This window comes from Tasmannia lanceolata, unplaced genomic scaffold (genome assembly GCF_043159265.1).
Source record: "Tasmannia lanceolata isolate RefF3 unplaced genomic scaffold, GAP_Taslan_0.1 ptg000016l, whole genome shotgun sequence".
NCBI lineage: Eukaryota > Viridiplantae > Streptophyta > Magnoliopsida > Canellales > Winteraceae > Tasmannia > Tasmannia lanceolata.
Genome location: NW_027518693.1, coordinates 3,059,672 through 3,081,598, shown reverse-complemented (window position 1 = coordinate 3,081,598; position 21,927 = coordinate 3,059,672). Strand labels below are relative to the sequence as shown.

The window sequence follows — 21,927 nt, the reverse complement described above, 5'->3', positions numbered from 1 at the left end:
GGTCAAATACAATATTTGCATGTTGCTACATGATAGTATCTGACACAAGAAATTGATTCTATCTGGCAATACTATTTCATCGATCGTCAAGGTTTCATCTATTGGATTTTATTTTAATAAATAGTTTCAAATTATCAAATTAGACTTGAGGCTTTAATGGTAACTTTTCATATTCGTCGAAACTCCAAATTCATGACAAGTGAATGAGATAGATTAATGAATCTATTTAATGGTAACATTAATAAATTCATAATACCTATGACTCTTTGTGAGTAACTCTTTATATAATGGTAACATTAATAAATTCATAATACCTATGACTCTTTGTGAGTAACTCTTTATATTACATGACCTTTTGGATAACCTATCAATGGTGACTCTAAATTTTAGAAGTTTTAATGTATGTGGAGATTCATGCATGACTCTTGAGATTAAGGATTCATGCACGACTCTTGTAAGACCTTTAATGGGTGTGTCTCTTCAAGGAGTTCCTTGGTTTTCGAAAGGGACCTTTGGGTTGTTATTTGAACTCTATAAATAGAGCTATGATACTAGTTTCCAAAGAGACGAAAAAGAGACTACTCTTGAGCCTAATAATAGAAACTGTCTGATTTCAAAGAGAGTTTGCCTGATTGGATTGTTGAGCAGTGCATTACAACAATCTATTCTCCTGCTGTTCTTGGAGGTGGTTCAGTCGTGTGATCCTTGTACGGCAGTATCGCAATTTAGATTGTTTATCATCCTCTATTCAAGTTAATATATATTATATTTCTGCACAATTTTTTTATAAGTTAGATCTCGTTGTTTTCTACCGCTTGTTCTAACATCATTAACAGTATTTAGGCGGACTTATGGCTGCAGTTCAGATCAACTGGATTGATCCAATAAACAAGGCATAAGTGTGACCAGTAAGTGACTTTGAGGGAGCATAAAAATGACTTACTTTAGCATTTCCTTAAAAATGGATTTGCTAGGGAATTTCAAGGAGAGGTATTGCTAAAAGTGAGATTATGTGGCTGTTCTCTCATGCAAAAGTCAGCAGCAAAATTTCCTAGTAGATCTCAACTGTTTTTTCTCTCTTTGGAAAATCATCCCCTAGGTTTGAATCAATCTCTCCCTGAATGAAATTTAAAAGAGAAATTGGGTTGGGCCCTCACACATCTCTATAAAAATTGCCTGATATTTTCTTTTCCGGGTCTGCCGTTAGTCACCAAACCCCCCAAAACCACAGGTAGCAAGTCTCTCTCTACATTTAAGGTGGGCCCTCTTCACACCATCGCCACGTTTCGTGCTTACAACTTTACAAGCCTATATAACAACCGAATTGCACCCTTCCCTTCTTCCCAGAAAAAAAGATAAAGCCCAGAAGCCAAAACAAAGGACTAAACTCTCTCTCATGGCGGCATCTGTCAAAAACATACAGTACAGTCACCTCCAACCCGGTCTAACCACCATGGTTCGAGGTTTCTCGGCCGGAGCGAACCACCGGTCTAACTCCCCTGTTCGAGGTTGCAACTTCCCGGTTCAAGAAATCCCACCTCCTACAAACACCACTCTTCTCGACTACTCCTCTAGTGACTCAGACGAACAAGACCCCGATTGGACCCAAAAAAACAACAACGAAACAGAGCCGTTGATATTCGACCCTCGAGACGAAGGTACATCCGACGGTTGGATCAAGCGCCACCCGTCTCTCATCCGTCTAACAGGTAAACACCCCTTCAACTCTGAGCCCCCACTCACCAAACTCATGCACCATGGCTTCATAACACCCGCCTCAATCCACTACGTTCGTAGCCACGGGGCAGTCCCAAAAGCGAATTGGGACGATTGGACGGTCGAGATCTGCGGATTAGTAAAACGTCCCACTAAATTCACGATGAGTCAACTCGTCAACGAGTTCAAGCCGAGTGAGTTCCCCGTCACTCTCGTCTGTGCTGGAAACCGTCGCAAAGAACAAAACATGGTGAAACAAACTATTGGGTTTAACTGGGGATCCGCCGGTATATCTACTTCGGTATGGTGTGGCGTGAGGTTACGAGATGTACTGAAACGATGTGGGGTTTTTAGCCGGAAAAAGGGTGCGTTAAATGTCTGTTTTGAAGGAGCTGAAGACCTTCCTGGAGGTGGAGGGTCCAAGTATGGTACTAGTATAAGAATTGAAGTTGCTATGGATCCGTCGCGAGATATATTAATCGCTTACATGCAAAACATGGAGGTTTTAACACCTGATCATGGGTTTCCTGTAAGGATGATTATTCCGGGTTTTATTGGGGGGAGAATGGTGAAATGGCTCAAGAGAATTATAGTAACTACAGAGGAGTCTCAAAATTATTATCATTATAGAGATAACAAAGTTTTACCTTCTCATGTGGATGATGAGCTTGCAAATGCTGAAGGTGGTTATCAAATTTCTTCTAAGTTACTACTTCTTCTTTTTCTTCTTCAAATTAATTCTTAATTTGGGTTCTAATTGAGTTTTCTTTTTTGAACATTTTATAAGCCTGGTGGTACAAACCAGAGTATGTGATCAACGAGCTTAATATAAATTCGGTGGTCACGAGTCCGGGCCATGAAGAAATTCTGAATCTAAATTCAGCTACAATGCAGAAGCCATATAAATTAAGAGGGTACGCATATTCAGGTATGGTAGAAATTCTGAAAAATAAGAATAGAGCTGAAAGCTTAACTTATGGTTTGTCTCGTCTTTGTCGTTTGGACAAAAGGAAAATTATATCTCGACCCCCTTTCTCCACTATTTCCACCCTCTCTATTTGTCTTTTCTTAAAAGCACCCATTCATATGATTTTTGGGAAAAATACACTTAGACCCCCTGTGGTGTGGTTTCTGACACGTTCAACTTAACCCCTATTGTTTACAAAGTTGTGGTTTCAATTTGTATAAGATAGGCCCCCTCAGTTGACGGTTCGTCAACAGATTGAAGGGTTATGATCATTCGATGGAGCTTATTTTTGGGCACACCCTATCTATGTGAGGGCCCATCAAATGAACGCTTTGGATCACCCAAACAATGTGGGCCCATAGTGTTTGGATTCAGGGTATGTGTCCACATTGTTTGGATGATCCAGAGCGTTCATCTGATGGGCTAAAAAAATCAGCTCTATCGGATCATCCTAACCCTTCAATCTGTGGATGAACCGTCAACTGAGGGGGTCTACCTTACAAATTGAAACCACAAGGGGTCTACTTGTAACTTTTTACGCATTAGGGGTTAAGTTGAATGTGTCAGAAACTACAGGGATCTAAGTGTATTTTTCCCTTGATTTTTTTGCGAAGTAATATTGGGTTAACGCTGACTCCCATTATTAGAAAAAAGAAGGCAAATTAAACCCTAAGACAGACCATTACAATAATCTTTCGTTGGGTTTTACAGGAGGAGGGAAGAAGGTGACGCGGGTGGAGGTGACGATGGACGGTGGAGATACGTGGGTGGTGTGTTCGATCGAACGGCCAGAGAAGCCGAACAAATATGGGAGGTACTGGTGCTGGTGCTTCTGGTCTTTGGAGGTGGAGGTGTTGGACCTATTGAGGTCTAAAGAGATCGCGGTTCGAGCCTGGGACGAGACCCACAACACCCAGCCCGAGAAGCTCATCTGGAACCTCATGGTTAGTTTCTAATTAACCAAAGTGGTGCAATTATCAAAGCAAGGGCTTGTGGATTTTTTTGCCCTTTTAGTCTTCTTGTTTTGAGTGGTTCAGTTAGAGTCGTAGGTCACACGGTCATGTCACATTATGGGAGACACTCTAACGTGCGCCTTGCACAACTAATGAGATTCCCTATGGAAGAATCTACATTAAACAATGGGCTAAACCTCTGGTTGATCCGAACCATTTCTTTGATTCTGTCCTAATAATGGTTTTAAATTTCGACGGAAACCCGAAATTTGGGGTTTTGGTCGAGACCGAAATCGAAATGATACATAGCTGAAAGTTACTTAATTTTGACCGAATTTTTCATTTTTTTCCGAAATTTCATAAATTTTTTTAAGAAATTCGATCAAAACTCTCAATTTTTTTTTAAATTTTTTAACATTTTCCCAAAAATTTCCACCGAAATTTTGTAACAATTAAAATATTTTTTTTTTTACGTTTTGTCGGATTTCGCCAAGGTTCATTCATCGTGCGTAGGATGATCCTAACCCTCCAATCTATAGGGGTCTCTATAATATGCCGTCCTTCAGATCGGTGGGGTATGATCATCTGATGGAAATGATCTATGCCGTACAGCTTATTTACGTTGTGGCCCAACAAATAAAAGGCTTCGATCATCCCTGTAAACTGACTCACTACACTTTTAGAAAAATACCCGAGTTCAGGCCTCACACCATAAAATATCTCATTTTTGGTAGTACACTAGCACCCCAAGCACAACCATACATGATTTCATTGTTTTTCCTCTAATGCACGCCCGTACTAAGCTGCATCATCCAAAATCCATGGTAGGGAATTATACTCTCAGCCGGAAGTTCAACTTTATTTGGAGTGAAATTCCAGCCACACAATGATAGGTGTATTCATTTGATTTTTTGGGTACATTATAAGCAACTAATCTCTAACGTGCGCCGGGTGTGTAGGGCATGATGAACAACTGTTGGTTCCGTGTGAAGATGAACGTGTGCAAACCTCACAAGGATGAGATCGAGCTGGTGTTCGAGCATCCGACCCAGCCCGCGAACCAGCCCGGCGGGTGGATGGCCCCCCAAAAGCACCTCGAGAAATCAGAGAGCCAACCACTCAAGAAGAGCATCTATACACCGCTCGTGAACACATTCTCCAAGCAATTCTCCATGTCCGAAGTGAAGAAGCACAATTCCCCGGATTCCCCATGGATTGTCGTCCATGGGCATGTCTATGATTGCACCAACTTCCTCAATGACCACCCTGGCGGGTCCGATAGCATCCTCATAAATGCGGGCACAGATTGCACCGAGGAATTTGATGCAATCCACTCTGACAAGGCGAAGGCCATGCTAGATGACTTTCGAATTGGTGAACTTATCACCTCTAATGCCATTGTTCATGAGGCATCCGATTTTTCCAACTTGGCTACTATCAATGAAGTATCTATACAAAAAAAGAATGCCCTGATACCAGGTCAAAAGATACAATGCAAGCTCATCTCCAAGATTTCAATCTCCCACGATGTTAGCGTCTTCCGATTCGCATTACCCGCCAAGCATCAAGTCCTCGGATTGCCCGTTGGAAAGCATATCTTCCTCTCGGCCACAATTGACAACAAACTTTGCATCCGTGCCTACACACCCACGAGCTTCGTGGACGAGGTCGGACACTTTGATCTCCTAGTCAAGATCTACTTTAAGGGCACCCACCCCAAATTCCCCAATGGGGGGCTCATGTCACAACACCTTCAGTCTCTTCCAATTGGTGCAATGCTCGACATAAAAGGCCCATTGGGGCACATCGAGTATATGGGACGCGGCAACTTCACTGTCCATGGCAAACATAAGTTTGCCAGGAGACTCGCCATGATTGCTGGTGGGACCGGAATTACTCCGATCTATCAAGTGATTCAGTCGATCTTAAAAGATCCAACGGACGATACGGAAATGTATTTGGTGTATGCAAATCGTACGGAGGAGGACATACTACTCAGGGAGGAGATCGACGGGTGGGCGGAGAAGAACCCGAATCTCAAGGTTTGGTATGTGATTAGCAATAGCATTAGGGAAGGGTGGAGATATAGTACAGGTCATATTACGGAGAATATCCTTAGGGAACATATTCCTGTTCCTGAAGGGTCAAGGGATACATTGGCGCTTGTGTGTGGACCACCACTGATGATTCAGTCTGCTGTCTTGCCTAACTTGGAGAAGATGAATTACGATGTCAAGAACTCATGCTTGACGTTTTGATGTGGAAGCGATTATTTCTAGTGTGTACATATGTTACCCCCCTCTCATTTTTTCTTATGTTGTTCGAAACAACAAAAATAGAAAAATAGCAAATAATATAAGTAGCAAAATAGCAAATAATAGAAATAACCAAAAATAGCAAAATAGCAAGTTATTAAATATTGAAATAAATATATAATTAATTAAATGCCAGCTTCCAAGTAGTTGAGTACCTTCATTGGATTCTTAACACTGTCCATGGCCAGAAGAAACATGGGCGAGACCGAAGGTATGATGATTTTAGAGACCTCAAGAGAGCATGTCCGAGGATAGTTTCCCTCTTTCAAACATCGATATCTGTGGAGCCTGGATCTGGGACGGTGGGTCCCTTCTGCACCCACAAGGTTATTATTGCTGGCGTTTTGTAGGAGTTTTCGAGATTCTGATGTGTTGATGTTTGATTTTCACACTTTTCCATGAACTTGGAGGGTCTAGATGCTATGTGCTTGCAAGTTGCTTATGCGGGTTCCTAGTATGTCTATTCTAGCATGATCCTAATGAAAAGGAGACTTGAAATCCTATTGGAATTGGGGATTGGATGAGGGAGGAAGAGAGACGAAGGATAGGAATTGGGTTAAGGATCGGGATTCCCTAAGGTTGGAAATTCAAGGATTAGATATCCTCAGATAGGATGTCCTGAGTTTGAATGGGATTTTCTAAAGAACGGGAATGAGGGTTAGGATAAGGATTAGAAATGGGTTTGGGTTGGGGATGGGCTTGGATTTGAATGGGAGTACACTGGCGGTTGGTTTGGGTTGGGTTGGGTGTCAACTCGGATTGGGTTGAATCTGCTTTACTCGAGTTGGGTTTGGATTGGGTTCAACTCTGGTTTAGTTGAGTTTGGGTCGACTCGGGTTGGGTTCGGTTCGGGCTCAACTCAGAGTTGAGTTTGGGTTGAATCAGTTTGGGTTTTGGGTTTGGGTCAGGTGAGTTTGGGTCAAGTGAGTTTGGGCCTTGGGTTCGGGTCAACTCGGATTGGACTGGGTCGGGTTGACTAGGGTTGGATTCGGATGAGTCGGTTGAGTTGGAATTGCTAGAGTGGGTTCGGTTGGGCCTGAGGTAGATGATTGATATTTCATATTTGACGATGTTTATAGAAATGACAAAGTTTGGATCCATTATCGTCGTACATTTTTATTTTGGGTTAAACATCAATGATAAAAGTCGTGCTGTAGTTGATATTTTGGTTACCTATTATTGGTATTTACACCCATATTTTTGTTTTTATCTTCCTCTCTCGTTTACATTTTCTCCTCCTATTTTGCATAATATGTTTATAGTAGAGGGTTGCATGAAAAATATATAAGAAAGAAAGATATGGGTGTATAGACCAATAACAACAGGAGGTGCATTTAAAAAAAAATCTAATAGATGTAACTAAAGGTGTAATTATCTTATTACAAAGCGTTATAGTTAAATTTTAGGGAAAATTACATTTACACCCCCTCTAGTTTCTGACACATCCACTTCTACTCCTATAGTTTAAAACATGACAACTACACCCCCTGTAGTTTCAATTTGTATAGGGTAGGCTCCCTCAGTTGACTGAAGGGTTAGGATGATCCGATGGAGCTGATTTTTTGGGCACACCCTATCTTTATCAGGGCCCATCAAATGAACGCTTTGGACCATCCAAACAATGTGGGCTCATACCCGAATGCAAACACTATAAAAAACACAGTGGGCCCACATTGTTTGGATGATCCAAAGCGTTCATTTGATGGGCCCTGACATAGTTAGGGTGTGCCTAAAAAATCAGCTCCATCAGATCATCCTAACCCTTCAATCTGTGGATGAACTGTCAACTGAGGGGACCTACCATATACAAATTGAAACTACAGGGGTGTAGTTGTCATGTTTTAAACTATAGGGGTAGAAGTGGATGTGTTAGAAACTAGAGGGGGGGCGGGGTAAATGTAATTTCCCTAAATTTTATTGAATATTTGTTTATAAAACAAAAAAGTAAAAAGTTTTAATCTCATAAAAAAAAAAAACGAATGCCATGTTTGGCTGTGAAGAAAAAATATTCCATGCAATATTTATGGGCCAGTAGTGAGAGTTGGGCACAAGGGACTTGAGAGGGTGGGAGTGAGGGGAGCATGAAAAGCTCCTTAAAAACAATGAAAACAAAAAGGGAAAGGTTACTATATGTGGCAAGTGAGCTGCCATTTTACTAAGGAACCCTCCTTCAGACACACTAGAGGTTTAGCAATGGCGAATTTGTCCTGTAACTAAACAAATCTCTAAAACAAAATGGCCTTTGTGGACACATCAACAATTTGATCTTCACTTTTTTGATAAACTAGACAGTAAGGCCTCTACAGGCAGTGCATTCCCTCACAAAGTGGCAATCCACTTTATTATGCTTGGTACAAGTATGGTTGATTGGATTTACAACCAAGTAAAAGGCGCTGACATTTTTCCAACACAAAAGAGAAGGGGTCGCCGAACAAATACGCCGAAGTCACAGAGAAGAATTGTATACAGCATAAATCAGTGGTACCGATAACAAGTGTTTTGTATTCGGCCTCGACACTGTAACGCAGGCCGTAGGTTGTTTCCATGAGCACCAAGATAAGGTTTGGGGAAAAAAAATAGATGCAGTTTCTAGTTCTAGATCGGAGATCATCTTGGGACCCAGCCCTGTCTGTATCTGAATGAGCAATGAGAGAAGGATATATGATAAGGCAAAGACATAGAAGTCTGAGAAGTGCATTCAGATAGCGAAGTATCCACTACACATTGTCATAGTGAACTGCTGTAGTAGTGCATGAACTGACATTCTGCGTTAAATGTAAGTGAGAGAGATATTTTCTCAAGCCTTTCAATTATGTTGTGATATAGGACATGAGGTCAGGGAGATTATCTCCATGGGTCTTTGTCATTTCAAATCTAAATCAAAAACAAAAATAATGTCTATGCGATGATCTGGATGTCCTCTTTCAAGTGAAATGTGTGTCTTTCCACTCTGAGCACATCCCAAACGATATAAACAAAACCTTCATTGCCCTTATCTAGAAGCACACAAATGCATGGGCACATTAGATCAGTTCAGACCATTCCATCAATTCTTTCCAAGTTTGTTGTCAGCCGGTTTAGGCCTATCTTATGCAGAATAATTTGTTAATATGCGTTTATTCTAGGCCGACACATACAAGACACCATTTTAATACCCCATGAGATGCTTACCTCTTTCAGTCAATAAGATAGGGACAGACTCCAAAGAGTTATGGGCCTCCAACCTTTTTTTCTCAACTTGGGTACTATGGAAAGACAGAATTCATGTAATATTCTAGCAGACTAAAGCCTCTCAGTCCCCTCTACGACACCAAATGATGCACTTAAAGCTATCTAATTTTCTTCTCTGTCTCTTACATTCATCACATGTAAATGGGGTTGAATGAAATTAAACCCCCAAGCTAAAAAAGGTTTTTATCTTCTAAAACAATAACACGACAAACAACATCAGAGAAAAAAATCTTATGAAGTTACATGGTGCAAAAGCTTCTTGTCTTGAGCTGCTGTTGGGTAGAATGGGGTATGCATCTGGAGGGGGCATTACACACACATCCCCATTGAAAGATATTCTCCTTGGAAAAGCCCATCCTTCATTGAATGTGAATATGCCAGGATCTTTGCGCAGTAATATTTCAGTTTGTACATTTCCATTCTTACCAGCTTCAAGCAGCATTTCATTGTAATACTGGACCCCCCAAAACATTCCAGTGTCATCTGAAGAGAGTAACCCATATGTGGGAAAGTAAATCATACAAAAGAAAAATACAAGCTAAAATGAAATACACAAGGACTACCTTGTTTTGATAATGACACTACAACAAATACACTCATTGGGGACCGATAAATTTAGTTACCAAAGGACCAAAATTCATTGCTAGAGCTCAGTTTCTTTCTACGTAAAATGGGCATAAAACAAATTATACACCCATTTTACGTTGACAGAAACCAACCATAAATATAAATAGCGACGGAAAACATTCGGTCGCAATATAAATAGGGACGGAAAAACAAGGATGGCCTTTTTACCATCGCGCTATAAGGGGTTTTCTTGTAGTGTTGGTAATGTAATCTTCCACGAAAAAAATTCCATGGTTGCCAAATATAGCCTTAGTTTATGAAGTGAAGAGGACTTACTAACGTAGCCATAATGATTGAGAGACTTGTAGTTAAAACTGAAGATCTGTGTTATGCTCTCCAAGTTTGGATGTTGCACCTCAAGGTTCCATTGGCTGTAGTTTTTTGCATAGTTGAAGTTAGTCACAGTTACCTTCACCCTCCAATAGTCCTTGTAGCTCTGCTTTACATGCCAGTGAACCCGGATCGGACACATGTGAGGCGTACATGTCACAACCGGTGTCGTCCCATCAATTCCATGTGGCATCTGTAACAGTGGGTGCGGTCCATCGGCCCTGCATTACCCAGGAAGAAGTGTTAAGATGAGAAGTGATAGTAATTGAGGGGGCGAAATGTTTCAATGGAGACTTACTTGACACAATTTGCTGATGCCGTGGATCTCTCGCAACCGCAGCTGCATTGGGGGCAGGGGACGATGGTACTGTCGTAGAAGGATGACAAGGAGACACAACAAGTGGGCCCACTCGATGACAAGAATTGCGAGTAAGTACACGTCACGTTCCACGTCACTGAAAAAAAAAAAAAAAAACAATAATGACAACTAAATAATGGAATGTTAGATAAATTCCTAAATGGGATTTGCTAGCGTCCATCGCAGAAGGCATTTTGCGGATCGGCTATTGCATGTGAGAGCAGCCACATCGTGAATGAAGACAAAAAATCTGCTGAAAAGTGAGCCGGTGTGGCTGCTCTCATATGCAACAGCCCATCCGCAAAATGCCTTCTGCGATGGATGCTAGCAAATCCCTAAATAAATAAAATAGTGAGGAATGTTAGTTTGTACAAAACACAAATTAATCTTAGTTTTCCTGTTCCATTTTTATTATCTATCGTTGAGCCAGTAGCCCAGTTGGTTGAGGATTAATTCTCTAACCTCGAGGTCTGAGGTTCAATCCAGCTTAACTACCAAAAAAATATTTGTTATCTAAGGGAAATTAATAATTACACCCCCTTTTTTCACAGACAAATTTAAATTTCTCCTCTAGAGACTTATTGAAACAAATAAAGTTTTAAATGAGGAGTGCAGCCCTATTTTAGAAACTCAATGACTGACAGGGAGGAGGCTTAGGCCCTCTTTGGAAACCATTAAATGCATCACTTTGACATGGCGGAATGTGAAAAGAAGGCGAAGATTTCTTCTTCAACCTGTTGAAGAGAACACCGTCTCCCTTTGATGAAAACCCTTGAATCAACAAGGAAATAAGAGGGGGGAAAAAACAAAACTTGTTTTACATTCAATGAAAAATTTGTTGATCTCTACACATGCATATGCCCCTATTTATAGACTTTCAAATAGTTTTCTCCCTATTCTACTAAAAGTCATCTTCTAATTCTATTCAAAGTTTAGCTTAAACTTATATTTCTAACTATAACTAGGACTCTAACTTATAAATTAAAAAGGAATCCTAACTAACCAAAAATCCTAAGAAATTATCATACGCCACAATTTACAGAACTTCATTATTTGCAAATAATCATGTCTAGGTTTCAAAACTATTTTGCATTTATGGCACAATGTAGTAACTAAGTTTCAGATAGATTTCTCTATCTTTTCTAGTGACATGATACTCGTCTTCCTCATACGCTCTTGCCTTCCCTTGATCATACTCATGAGTTGTTCCCACAATGCCTAAACATTGTTTTCTCAGCTTAATGGCCACAAGTTTTCATTTTTTTTTATGATTTGACCCAACTTTCTAATATAATGCTCATTCCAGGATATTCGACAAATCATTAAAATCTTCAAGTTGATTCCTCCCATCAAAACCAGGGATATAAATATTCATATTGAAATCCCTAGTGCCCCTTTCCACAAATTGAACAATCTAAGTTTTCCCTCCCTCGTGTCTCAACACGGGAGAATGTCCATAATGAGTTAAATTCAAGACCTTTGGATGGGTAATTGCTATCATCACTCTCAGAACTTATAGCGTCCCTATCATAGAAGCACAAAGCGCGGGTACAGGGCGGGGGTGGGGAAGCGTGAGAGCCTAGAACTAAGATTGGGAGCATTTATGCAATATTTTCTTTATATGTCTTTCAAAATTCAAGTACATTAAAAAATAGTAATTTCTAACAATCTTCATACATATATCTTTCAAAATGTAAGCATATCAAAAATTAGTAATTTCTACCCAGCTTCATTTCCGTGCCCTCTTTCCTCGTACTTTTTGAAGACACCTCTGTGCTTACTCTAATGAAGTATTTGAAGAGTTGGAGGAGTTTGATGCAAAGAAGTTAGTGATGGTGGGATGGGATTGATGGAGTAATAGGATCAGATTGGGAGTGTCATGGGAGCGGTTTTCATCTCTTTGGAATCGTGTTCCTTGATCGTTCCTACCTAATGAGTGTTGAATCACGGTTCTAGTGCCCGAGCGGCTCCCATGAGGAGATTCATGCCTCTAAGGTCTCTATTGCTATGTTGGTTACTAAACTTTCCTTTTATGTGTGTTGAATATTGTGTCTCTCTACTCCACGGGAGGTTTTTGATGACCCCCCTACCACATACTCTTCTTCTAGCCATAAGAAAAATAATTCTAACAAAATATCAACCTAACCTAGGCTTCGATACCAATTGATGCAGTCCTAGGAAGGTTTTACTTGCTAAAATTAGTATAGGATGACTGTTAAAACAAATCCAAACAGCCATAAATTTAAAAATCTAATCGCAATACCAATATAGCATGAAATAATCCCAAAACAGTCTAAAGACCTGATCTATGGTGTAATCTATAAGATAAAGCTATATAATTCAAATGAACAACAACAAATAAACCCTAATGAAGAAAAGAGTGAACAAAACAAATAAGAAACTAGCATGATTGAAGGAATATATCATTTGGTTTTTTATTTTTAACGACGTTCATAAACGCCGGTATAATTGATATCACCACCGACGCTTTGAAAGAAATGTCGGTAAATACCTTTAGGCACGGTAGTATCATCAACGCTCGCTAAAAGCGTCGGTGTAAGCTTCACCGACATTCATTGGCATATGCACCGACGGTCATGACCGTTGGTGAATCTCACTTTTCTTGTAGTGTATACTCAAAGTCCAACCCTAAGCTCCACTCAAAACCATGAATTGGAAGATACAACCAAGAAAAAAGAGATCTTTCTATTCCATAAATAAGATAGCCTCCAAAACCATAAAATCCGTTGGGCATGAGACCTCCTTATAAAATTTTGCATAATAATGGTAAAATGAGACATTTACCACTCAGACTCGCTTCTTCATAATGATGGTAAAAAGATATAATTGCCACTCACACAGGCCCACTACTTCAGTATAAACAAATACCCACTTATGTCCAACTTGAATAAGTTTTAAAAGTGAGAAAAGACTACCCTAAGGTTACTTGAGGGTCACGCTGGCCCTTTGGTGAACCATGGACCCACAAGTCGATCATTGGTGGGTCATGGCTTGCAATGTGTCATTGTCCGTTGGTCGGAAATGAACTCAACTGTGCTAATCCCTCATCCATATATGGTACTTGTACAAATCTAAAACGTTGAAGAAGTTGAAAGTCTCTCTCTCCTCCAGCAAGGCTAACATCTAACTGTTGATATGAGTCCTTTTCAGCATGGAAAATGGTTCAACCATCTTATTGTAGAACTTTTTGTACGTACCCTTTGGAAACTATACGTAAATAGGCACGACAAGATCACCTTTGCAAAACTCCTGATATCACTTGTGCATGCTGGCTTAATTCTTATATTTTGAGTTTCTTTGTTTTAGCTTCTTGCACACCTGCTTGTGGATCTCTCTAATGCATATCATTATCTATTATCTTATGCAAATAATCTTCCCCGCAAGCAACAATGGCAAAAGCTCTAGAAGGTTGCTGAGATTCACACCATAGATTACCTTGAATGGACTCTTTCTTGCAAACATACTGCATAAAGAGTTATACGCAGACGCTGCACAAGGTTGTGCGAGCCCGTTGTCTCATCAAACTATAAATGATGCGTAGAAAAAGATTTCCATTGTAACTATAAATTATGTGTCTTTTTATAACGTAATCATCTTAGGCACTCCATGTAACTTCACCATATCTCTTGTTGATTTGCATTACTAGGCCCCTCCTGAACATTCCCGGATGTTGAAGCTTACGAATTTCCTCTCCTAAATCCTTGAGGATTGGGTGTTTGGATTTCCTCGCCTCTATTATCACTACCCAACTATCTTGTTGTCTACACTTGGAATTCTGTGGCATTTTTTATCACGATTTTTTTTCTATCATGTTGATGCCATATTTTGTTACTTTTCAAGCTGATCAAAAGATTATATGCATCCCGCAACAAACAATATGGTTAGAGAGTAACCACACCCTATGTGGGAAAATTCAGTTCTCCCACATAACTTGCCACACTTTTATCTTCCCTCTCTATCATGTCATTTCGAGCTATGAGAAGGTTAAACTTTTCAATGTAGTCATCCATCCACACTTGATTCCCTTGCTCCAAATTTTGCATCTTCTGTTATAATTATTGTAGATAATTTTTAGTAGAAATTTCTACTATAATTTTTTCTTCACCTTTTCTTACAATTTGATCAACATTTCATAGATTCTCACCTTTTCTTGTGTCGTTTCCCATCATGCAGACACATTTTGTCTCCCCAATGGCCACATTTGTTACCATTTTATGACATGGCACACTTTATAGTTGAATACTCACGATATTCAATCAATCAATAAAATCTTCATGTCGGTACCTTCCATTAATATCAATGATATAAACATCATATCACAACCCCTAAGGCCCAATCTCAAGAATTTGATAACTCTAGAGTTTTCCTCCCTTTCATTCAACTCAGCTGTCTATTCATGTTCAAAGAAATGATTGTTGGTTTTAGATCTTCTAATGCATGAATGGTACTACCATCACTCTCTCAAACCTCATGATCCAATGGATATAATTGCCGCTTAACTACCCTTCTAACATCCTATAATTCTTCATCCTTCACTTCTATAGAAGGTGTTTGATGACCCCCTCAACCTTGGGCTCTTCTTGCAACCATATAAAATTAATTCTAACAAGCTCATACCCTATTTCTCTTCATCTGCATTCTTTCAGAATATTTCTTCTGATTCTTACTACTATGTTTAGAGGACTTTACTATACAATTTTTACTACTAAGAGCCTAAATTTCTTCGATGGGCCCACTTTGCTTATGAGTCCATTTTTTTTTTTTCATTGAACCCACTTTTCTTGAAGTTTATTTGATAATTTTTGTATTTTTTAACTCCTGGTTCAACAAGCTCATTTTGTATTTGAGTGCACTTTAGTTGCTATACCAATTTGTCCCAATTCTATTTGCTTCAGACTCAACCGTTTTGGTGTTACACCCATTTATCTATAGAGAACTTATATGATGCCCGACCGTGAGATTATAAAGGACAGAGAGAGAAAACCATCTCTCCCTTGATTTTTAATCCAAGAGAAAGCCCCCTTTTTTTTTTTTTTTTTTACTTTTCTTGGTTCAAAAACCAAGGCAGCAGGTTTTGTCTCTTACCGCCCTTTACATTCTCACCGTCGAGCATCATATAATTTCTTTTATCCACAAGGCTTGTTGCAAGTTGGGCCTCGACAATAACAATGATTATATTTAGGGCAATGCTATTTTCACCCCCTGCAGTACTTGCACCCTCCCTTATAACGTGATTTGACATAAAGTTGCCCACTTTTTATGTCAAATCAGGTTTTCAGGAGGTGTGCACGTAATGCCGGGGGGGGGGGGGGGGTATCATCTCCATATTTATTGTCTATAGCCTAAACAATTCATGGCTGATGAGACAGATGAAGTCCATTCCTAAGCATTTAGACACCATAGTAGTTATGACCAGTCACAAATATTTGTCTCAAGAATTTACGGCGAAGGTTATATCTTAAGAATTCTAAAATTTTCTATTATTAGGAAAAAATTTTGAGAAGATGAAACATATAAAAATATAAAATTTAAGAACAAACATTGGAAAATGTGATCACATATTTTGATATTTGCACAAACCCTGTTGTCTTTTCTTCTCTAGGGAAATTTTTTCCTGCACAGATAGCCTTAGGCTCGGTTCACATGCGTTCCCGGGAAAGCAAATCCCTGAAAAAACAGCTTCTTTTTTTCTTGACAAGACAAGATAGAATTCTGGTGTTCACTTGCTTTCCTGAGAAAGTAACAAGCCTAGGTGGAAAATGTCAAATAATGACATGGGAATTGCCAAAAATGATGTGGAAATATCTCTTTTCTCACAAGTGTGAGAGGGAAACCAAATCCCACTATTTTGGTCGGATTTGCTTTCCTGCGAAAACTAGTGAAAAAAGGTGGGCAAGCAGTTTCTCGGGAAACCTTTTCCTGCACAATTCTTGCGCACGTGAACAGGCGCGGGAAACCTTTTCCTACACAGTTTCCTTGGATTTCTTTTCCTAATGCCACGTCAGATTCCCGGGAAACATTTTCTTTTCCTTTCCCGAGAAAACAAGTGAACAGAGAAACTGTGTAGGAAAAGGTTTCCTGCGCCTGCTCACGTGTGCAGGAAAAGGTTTCCCGAGAATCTGCTTGCCCACCTTTTTTTCACTAGTTTTCCAGGGAAAGCAAATCCGACCAAAATAGTGGGATTTGGTTTCCCACACTTGTGGGAAAAGAGACATTTCCACATCAATTTTGGCAATTTCCATGTCATTATTTGACATTTTCCACCTAGGCTTGTTACTTTCTCGGGAAAGCAAGTGAACACTAGAATTCTGTCTTATCAAGGTCTTGTCAAGGAAAAAAGAGGCTGTTTTCCAGGGATTTGCTTTCCCGGGAACGCAAGTGAACAGAGCCTAATTGGATAGTGAGAGCATTTTTGGAAATGTAATAACCATTTGACAGCTCTTATAAATACAAAAAGACAAGATGGGTTAGTGCCCGCTGTAGTACGCAGCCCCACCCCCCTATAAGGTGATTTGGCGTGAACAGTGGGCAACTTTAACGCTCTTTGACGTCAAAATAATGTTACAAGGGGGGGCGCATGCTTACTGAGGGGGGGGGTGAAAATATTAAAATATGATTGGCCTAACATCATTTCCCATTATAATATTAAGAAGTTAGAAGTGAGGGTCCTCTATTTAATACTTACTGAGAGCCCTTGTCCAGCGTCGGCCTTGGTCAGTTGAGAACCTAGTGGGGTCCACCAAATACGCTGGCCCACATGTGTATCCAGGAATTCCAAGGCTGAAATTAGTTGGCAAATTGAGGTCAGTGTAATTGCGGGCCCTACCCACTGATAGTTCGAATGAGGCACCATACTTAGCATGGTCCTGTGTCATTGACGATAATACCCCTCCCTTACAACAGTTTTTTGTCTGCTGGTTGTACGGAGTCCCCGGTAATAGGTCAACAATGACTGGCTTTCTCTCGCAACAATGTGGGAGATAACCGGTGAACATAGAACAGTTGCCTTGGTCCGTGGCCTCGGCCCCCAACATGCTCCAAATTACTTCTTTACCCTGCCAGGCCCACCCTAGCTTCCAACCAGGGGCTTCCACGTGTCTGTAGAGCTGATGATTCAATATGCTCACGGTAGCCTGCACATATAACACAATTTATGTTATTGTCAAATCGTGACCGTCGATCTAGGATTTGTTGCTTTGGATAGATGATTCTGAGCTATTGATCAAGGAGAGGTTCCTAAGAAAGGCTAGTCTGTGGATTTGGGCCCACTCACTGTGTTTCCCTATCTAATCAACGATCACGATCAGCTTACAGATGTGATACATTTATATATAATCAAAACCGTCCATATTGGAAACCACCATAGCCATCCAGTAATCCTAACCGTTTGATTGGTTACAATACTTGTAGACCCCTGAATTGGAATAGGGAAATGTTATCAGTACACTACCATATTTTGATATTTGCGTTAACCCCACTGTCTTTTCTTCTTTAATTGCATTTTTGGGAGACGTAATAACCTCTTGACAGCTCTTTAAATACTAAAAGACAAGATGGTGCGTGAAAATATCAAAATATGGTTGTGCTGAAATCATTTCACATTGAAATATTGTGCATATTGATTCACAGTCACACCATTCTATATACAGAAAACGGATATTAGCATCTCTGAGAGATAAAGAACAGAGTGCCAATATCAAAACAAGGGCGTTTGTCCATCATCTATAACATGGAACATGGAAATGAAAATGATATTTCTACCCTCCCCTTTAGTATTTCCACCCCTTTAATTCATCATTTCTTACAAAACCACTGCATTTCCACCCTTCTTGGATTTGTACTTCCCTGAAAACAACCTCATTTTCAGAACAATACAAATAAAAAAGGGGTGGAAATATCATTTCCCATGTAAAAAAATTAAAGAAATCAGCAAATTTTTTTCTTCTTAAATTGAAAACCCACCTTGTATATCTCGCCATTCATCTCCATGACATCCCATTTGATCGTGATATTTCCATTGGGGTCCATTGGATCGTAGGCATCTACAATAAACAAATAGAAGAAAAAAAATAAAAAAACAACATTTATTAGAAGAACTCAGAGAAATATGTAGAGATAAAGAGAAAACCCAACTCACCTGATGCACAAAACTTGATTGAAATGATAAAAAAACCCATTAGAAAACCTATAAAATTGGGTTTTATATTGTTTTGTCCCATCTCCTTTCTATACTTGCATGGAACAAACATACAGATGAAAAAACAAAGGGAAAATTTTTACATAGAGGAGACAACAGGAGATACAGAGAAGGGGAAATGGAGAATGAAGAGAAGGAATTTGAGGCGTATAAGGAAAACATTTTAAATTATTTTTTTTTTGAGGGGGTTTCATTGAATGAGGAGGCCCTCAGAATTTCCATATTTAGACTTGCGTCTCCGCGTGATATGAATCTCGCTGCATTGGGACTTACGTTTCCAAAAATAGCCTGAAAATGGGGGTGTACTGAGAAATATTTTGGCATGAATTAATGACGAAAAATCTTGGTGGGTCCCATGCACAAAAAAATGAGAAATGATATATTTGTCCCTTTCATTTTACTTGGGAGAGCCCTTACCGGTGTATTTATGACCATGGTTTTAAATTTCCACCGAAATCTGAAATTTCGGATTTCAGTGGAGACCGAGACCGAAATCACCCAAACCCGAAACGGTCATTTATTTCGGCCGAAATTTTGGTTTTTCCGAAATTTTTCCCAAAAAATCTGTTTTTTCTAATATTAATTTAATATTTCACCGAAATTTAATATTGAATGAAATATTAATTTCTGGTTTTGTACCAGATTTTGACCGAAATTTCAAGGTCCGAAACCAGTACCGAAACCGAAATTTTAAACCTTGTTTATAACTACTCTTTTAGACTAGATGGGGCTGTTCCAAGTAAAAAATGGGGGCGAATATATCATTACACAAAATACTAAAGTGAAAAACAAAGAAATGTACTTGGCAATGGATGAAAATATTTTTGCAAGAAAATTTGGGCTAAAAAGGTTTAAGTGGGGCCACCTATGTTCAATGATGCCAGCCGTTTATTTTGTAGGACTTGCTATATATATGGATGAGGCAAGGGGTAAAACCGTAAAATCCACTCTATTTGACTATACTAACCTTGTAATTTGTGGCCCTTAATGGATGGTGAGATGATAGAAAACCAACGGTCTGCGTTTATAAAGTAAAGCTAATTTACTACTTTTACCTATTTATGCAGCTGTATTTCACTATTTCTGTTTGCTCTTTAAGACATTGTGTCGGTTCTGCCCCTTAATTTTCATTTTTTAACCATAGGAATCAGAATAGGATGCCGATTCAGCTGCAGATTCCGGCAATGTAAGTATGATACATTGTCCTGTTCGTTTTTTTTTTTTTTTAATGAGAATCGATTGAGTACGAAACTAATTATTTGACTCAAAATTAAATATAATTTTGGAGTAAAAAATCAGTTTTGGATTCAAAATTGATTCTCAAAATCCAAAACGATCAGGGTCATGCTTTTTGAAGGCATTTAGTAGAATGCTCTAGTAAGGTGCGGGGCACAACCTCATTGTAATACAATGTGCCAACCCCGCACGGGTATAGTGGGTCTCACCTTTGATTGATCCAAACCATCCACTTCATAGTCCTTGCTTCAGATCAAGGACTATGAAAATCCAAGGCACCATCAAATGAAGCATCCAGATCAATCAAAATTGGGGTCTAACACACTTTCCCTTGTGACCTGATTGTAATATAATGTGTCATCCGCTCTGTATAACTAACTAGTAAGACACGCCGTCGCACGGGGCGCATAGGAGAAGTTATTTATTCATAAGAAGATGAGTCAATTTTTTAAAAAAAATTGCATTCATTAACAATAAGTCTAGAGAACAAAAGCAACTCTGAGCAAGTATTGCAAAACTATAATAGAATCTAACATGTGCTTCAGGATTTCGTTTGGAAAAGAAAGATGAAACTCTCATGTGGTGAAACATGCTCAAGAAGAAGACACCTAAGTGTTTTCTCTCAAATTTCTATTATTTTATAACAAGATGGTTAACTTGTTGTTTTCTCAATTTTCTATACTAGGGGTGCGACTCGGGTCAGGTCTGATCAGGTGTAGGCGAACCCTAGCCCAACCCAAGATACCATTACTTCAACCCTAACCTACCCAACCCAACCCGAGCCTAGGGTCGAGGATGGTCAACCCTAACCCAATCCAACCTTCCTCAAAATCTCTCAACCCTAACCCAACCTATCTAATCTTTTATTACAAATTGGGTCAAGTTGAGTTGCATTTGGTTCGTGTTAACATAGGCCCAAAAAAAATGAAATAATCCGAAGAAATCACATAAAATTAGAGGACAAAGGTCGGGCTCTAGTCTGGTCGGGTTCCCAACGTCCACAACCCAAACCCAACCCAACCCAACCCAACCCAAAATCAGGTTGAACCCATCTTCTGGTTGAGCCCGACCCAAGATGTGCTGATGTCTGCTTCAACCGCCAATCTAAAGCCCGTTTAGTGCTGTAGTATCACATCCCATTACGTGACGTAAACCGCACTAAACTAAGTCCACCATTTTGTCGTGACTAGATGTTTTGATCAGAGCTCAATCACACTAAAACAATGACAAATCCCTCTCTCATTGGGGAGTGGGGAGTGGGGACCATCTACAACACACACAACAGTCAAAACCCATTTCCAATTTCCCATCAATGGGTCTCTCTCTACCTCTCAACTCATTTATTATGTTATGGAGAATTGGGTGTGTTTGGTTGTTGGCCTCTTAATTCTCCTCTCAAATTCAGCATCAGCAACAAAGGCGTGTGAGAAATCTAACATGGCGGGTCGTGGTGGAGGTAGAAATTCTCAAGGGCAATCCGGATCCTGGGATTTCCGGTCCGGATCCGAATCCGCTCCTGATGGCAGCTGGGACTACCGTTGGGGCTACGGTTCGGGCCCTGGTGGGGCCACTTGGGGTTTCGGGTCTGGTTCGGGCCGGTCCCAAAATGGTGCCGGTTTCGGGTTTGGATGGAGTTCCAATTCCATCCATGGAGGCGGCGGTGGCGGTGGCGGTGGTGGTGGCGGTGGCCGTGGAGGGGGTGGATTTGGATTTGGGGGTGGGGGAGTTAATAATGGAGCTAGGTTTGGGACTGAGGGTGGATTTGGGGGTTTTGGGGGTGGATTTGGTCAAAATCAGAGGCCGGAAAATGAGAATCCGGATAGCAGGCGTGGGCGTGGTTGAGGGGTGCAGTACTTTTCATTTATTTTCTGTTTAGTATAGGTCTTATCTTCTCTGTGTTATTTAATGTTAGGATATCTTGTGTTCTATAAATCATGTAATAAGCTTTTGTATACATATATATATGTTTATTAGTG

The 21,927-nt window shown here is 39.9% G+C and overlaps 2 protein-coding genes across 2 annotated transcripts; one reads left to right on the top strand and one right to left on the bottom strand.

Annotated features, from left to right (window-relative positions):
• Positions 1 to 1,325: 1,325 nt before the first annotated feature.
• LOC143848331 (nitrate reductase [NADH]-like) lies at positions 1,326 to 5,941 on the top strand. The gene is made up of 4 exons (XM_077357246.1): positions 1,326 to 2,399; positions 2,504 to 2,644; positions 3,395 to 3,627; positions 4,596 to 5,941. Exons 1-4 carry the CDS (start codon positions 1,397 to 1,399, stop codon positions 5,892 to 5,894), a joined length of 2,676 nt encoding a protein of 891 aa, XP_077213361.1. The 5' UTR covers positions 1,326 to 1,396; the 3' UTR covers positions 5,895 to 5,941.
• A 3,328-nt stretch (positions 5,942 to 9,269) lies between these two features.
• On the bottom strand, positions 9,270 to 18,950 carry LOC143848432 (COBRA-like protein 1). The gene is made up of 6 exons (XM_077357379.1): positions 18,656 to 18,950; positions 18,481 to 18,560; positions 17,204 to 17,651; positions 10,438 to 10,594; positions 10,086 to 10,360; positions 9,270 to 9,665 (listed from the first exon to the last, which is right to left on the bottom strand). Exons 1-6 carry the CDS (start codon positions 18,765 to 18,767, stop codon positions 9,373 to 9,375), a joined length of 1,365 nt encoding a protein of 454 aa, XP_077213494.1. The 5' UTR covers positions 18,768 to 18,950; the 3' UTR covers positions 9,270 to 9,372.
• Between the last annotated feature and the right edge of the window lie 2,977 nt (positions 18,951 to 21,927).

Coding starts and splice junctions, on each gene's coding strand:
- LOC143848331 (XM_077357246.1), top strand. CDS start 1,397: ATGGCGGCATCTGTCAAAAACATACAGTACAGTCACCTCCAACCCGGT. Junction 2,400..2,503: donor TGAGCTTGCAAATGCTGAAG/GTGGTTATCAAA, acceptor ACATTTTATAAG/CCTGGTGGTACAAACCAGAG. Junction 3,628..4,595: donor AGCTCATCTGGAACCTCATG/GTTAGTTTCTAA, acceptor CCGGGTGTGTAG/GGCATGATGAACAACTGTTG.
- LOC143848432 (XM_077357379.1), bottom strand. CDS start 18,767: ATGTTTGTTCCATGCAAGTATAGAAAGGAGATGGGACAAAACAATATA. Junction 17,652..18,480: donor TGAATGGCGAGATATACAAG/GTGGGTTTTCAA, acceptor TTATATGTGCAG/GCTACCGTGAGCATATTGAA. Junction 10,361..10,437: donor GCATCAGCAAATTGTGTCAA/GTAAGTCTCCAT, acceptor TGGGTAATGCAG/GGCCGATGGACCGCACCCAC.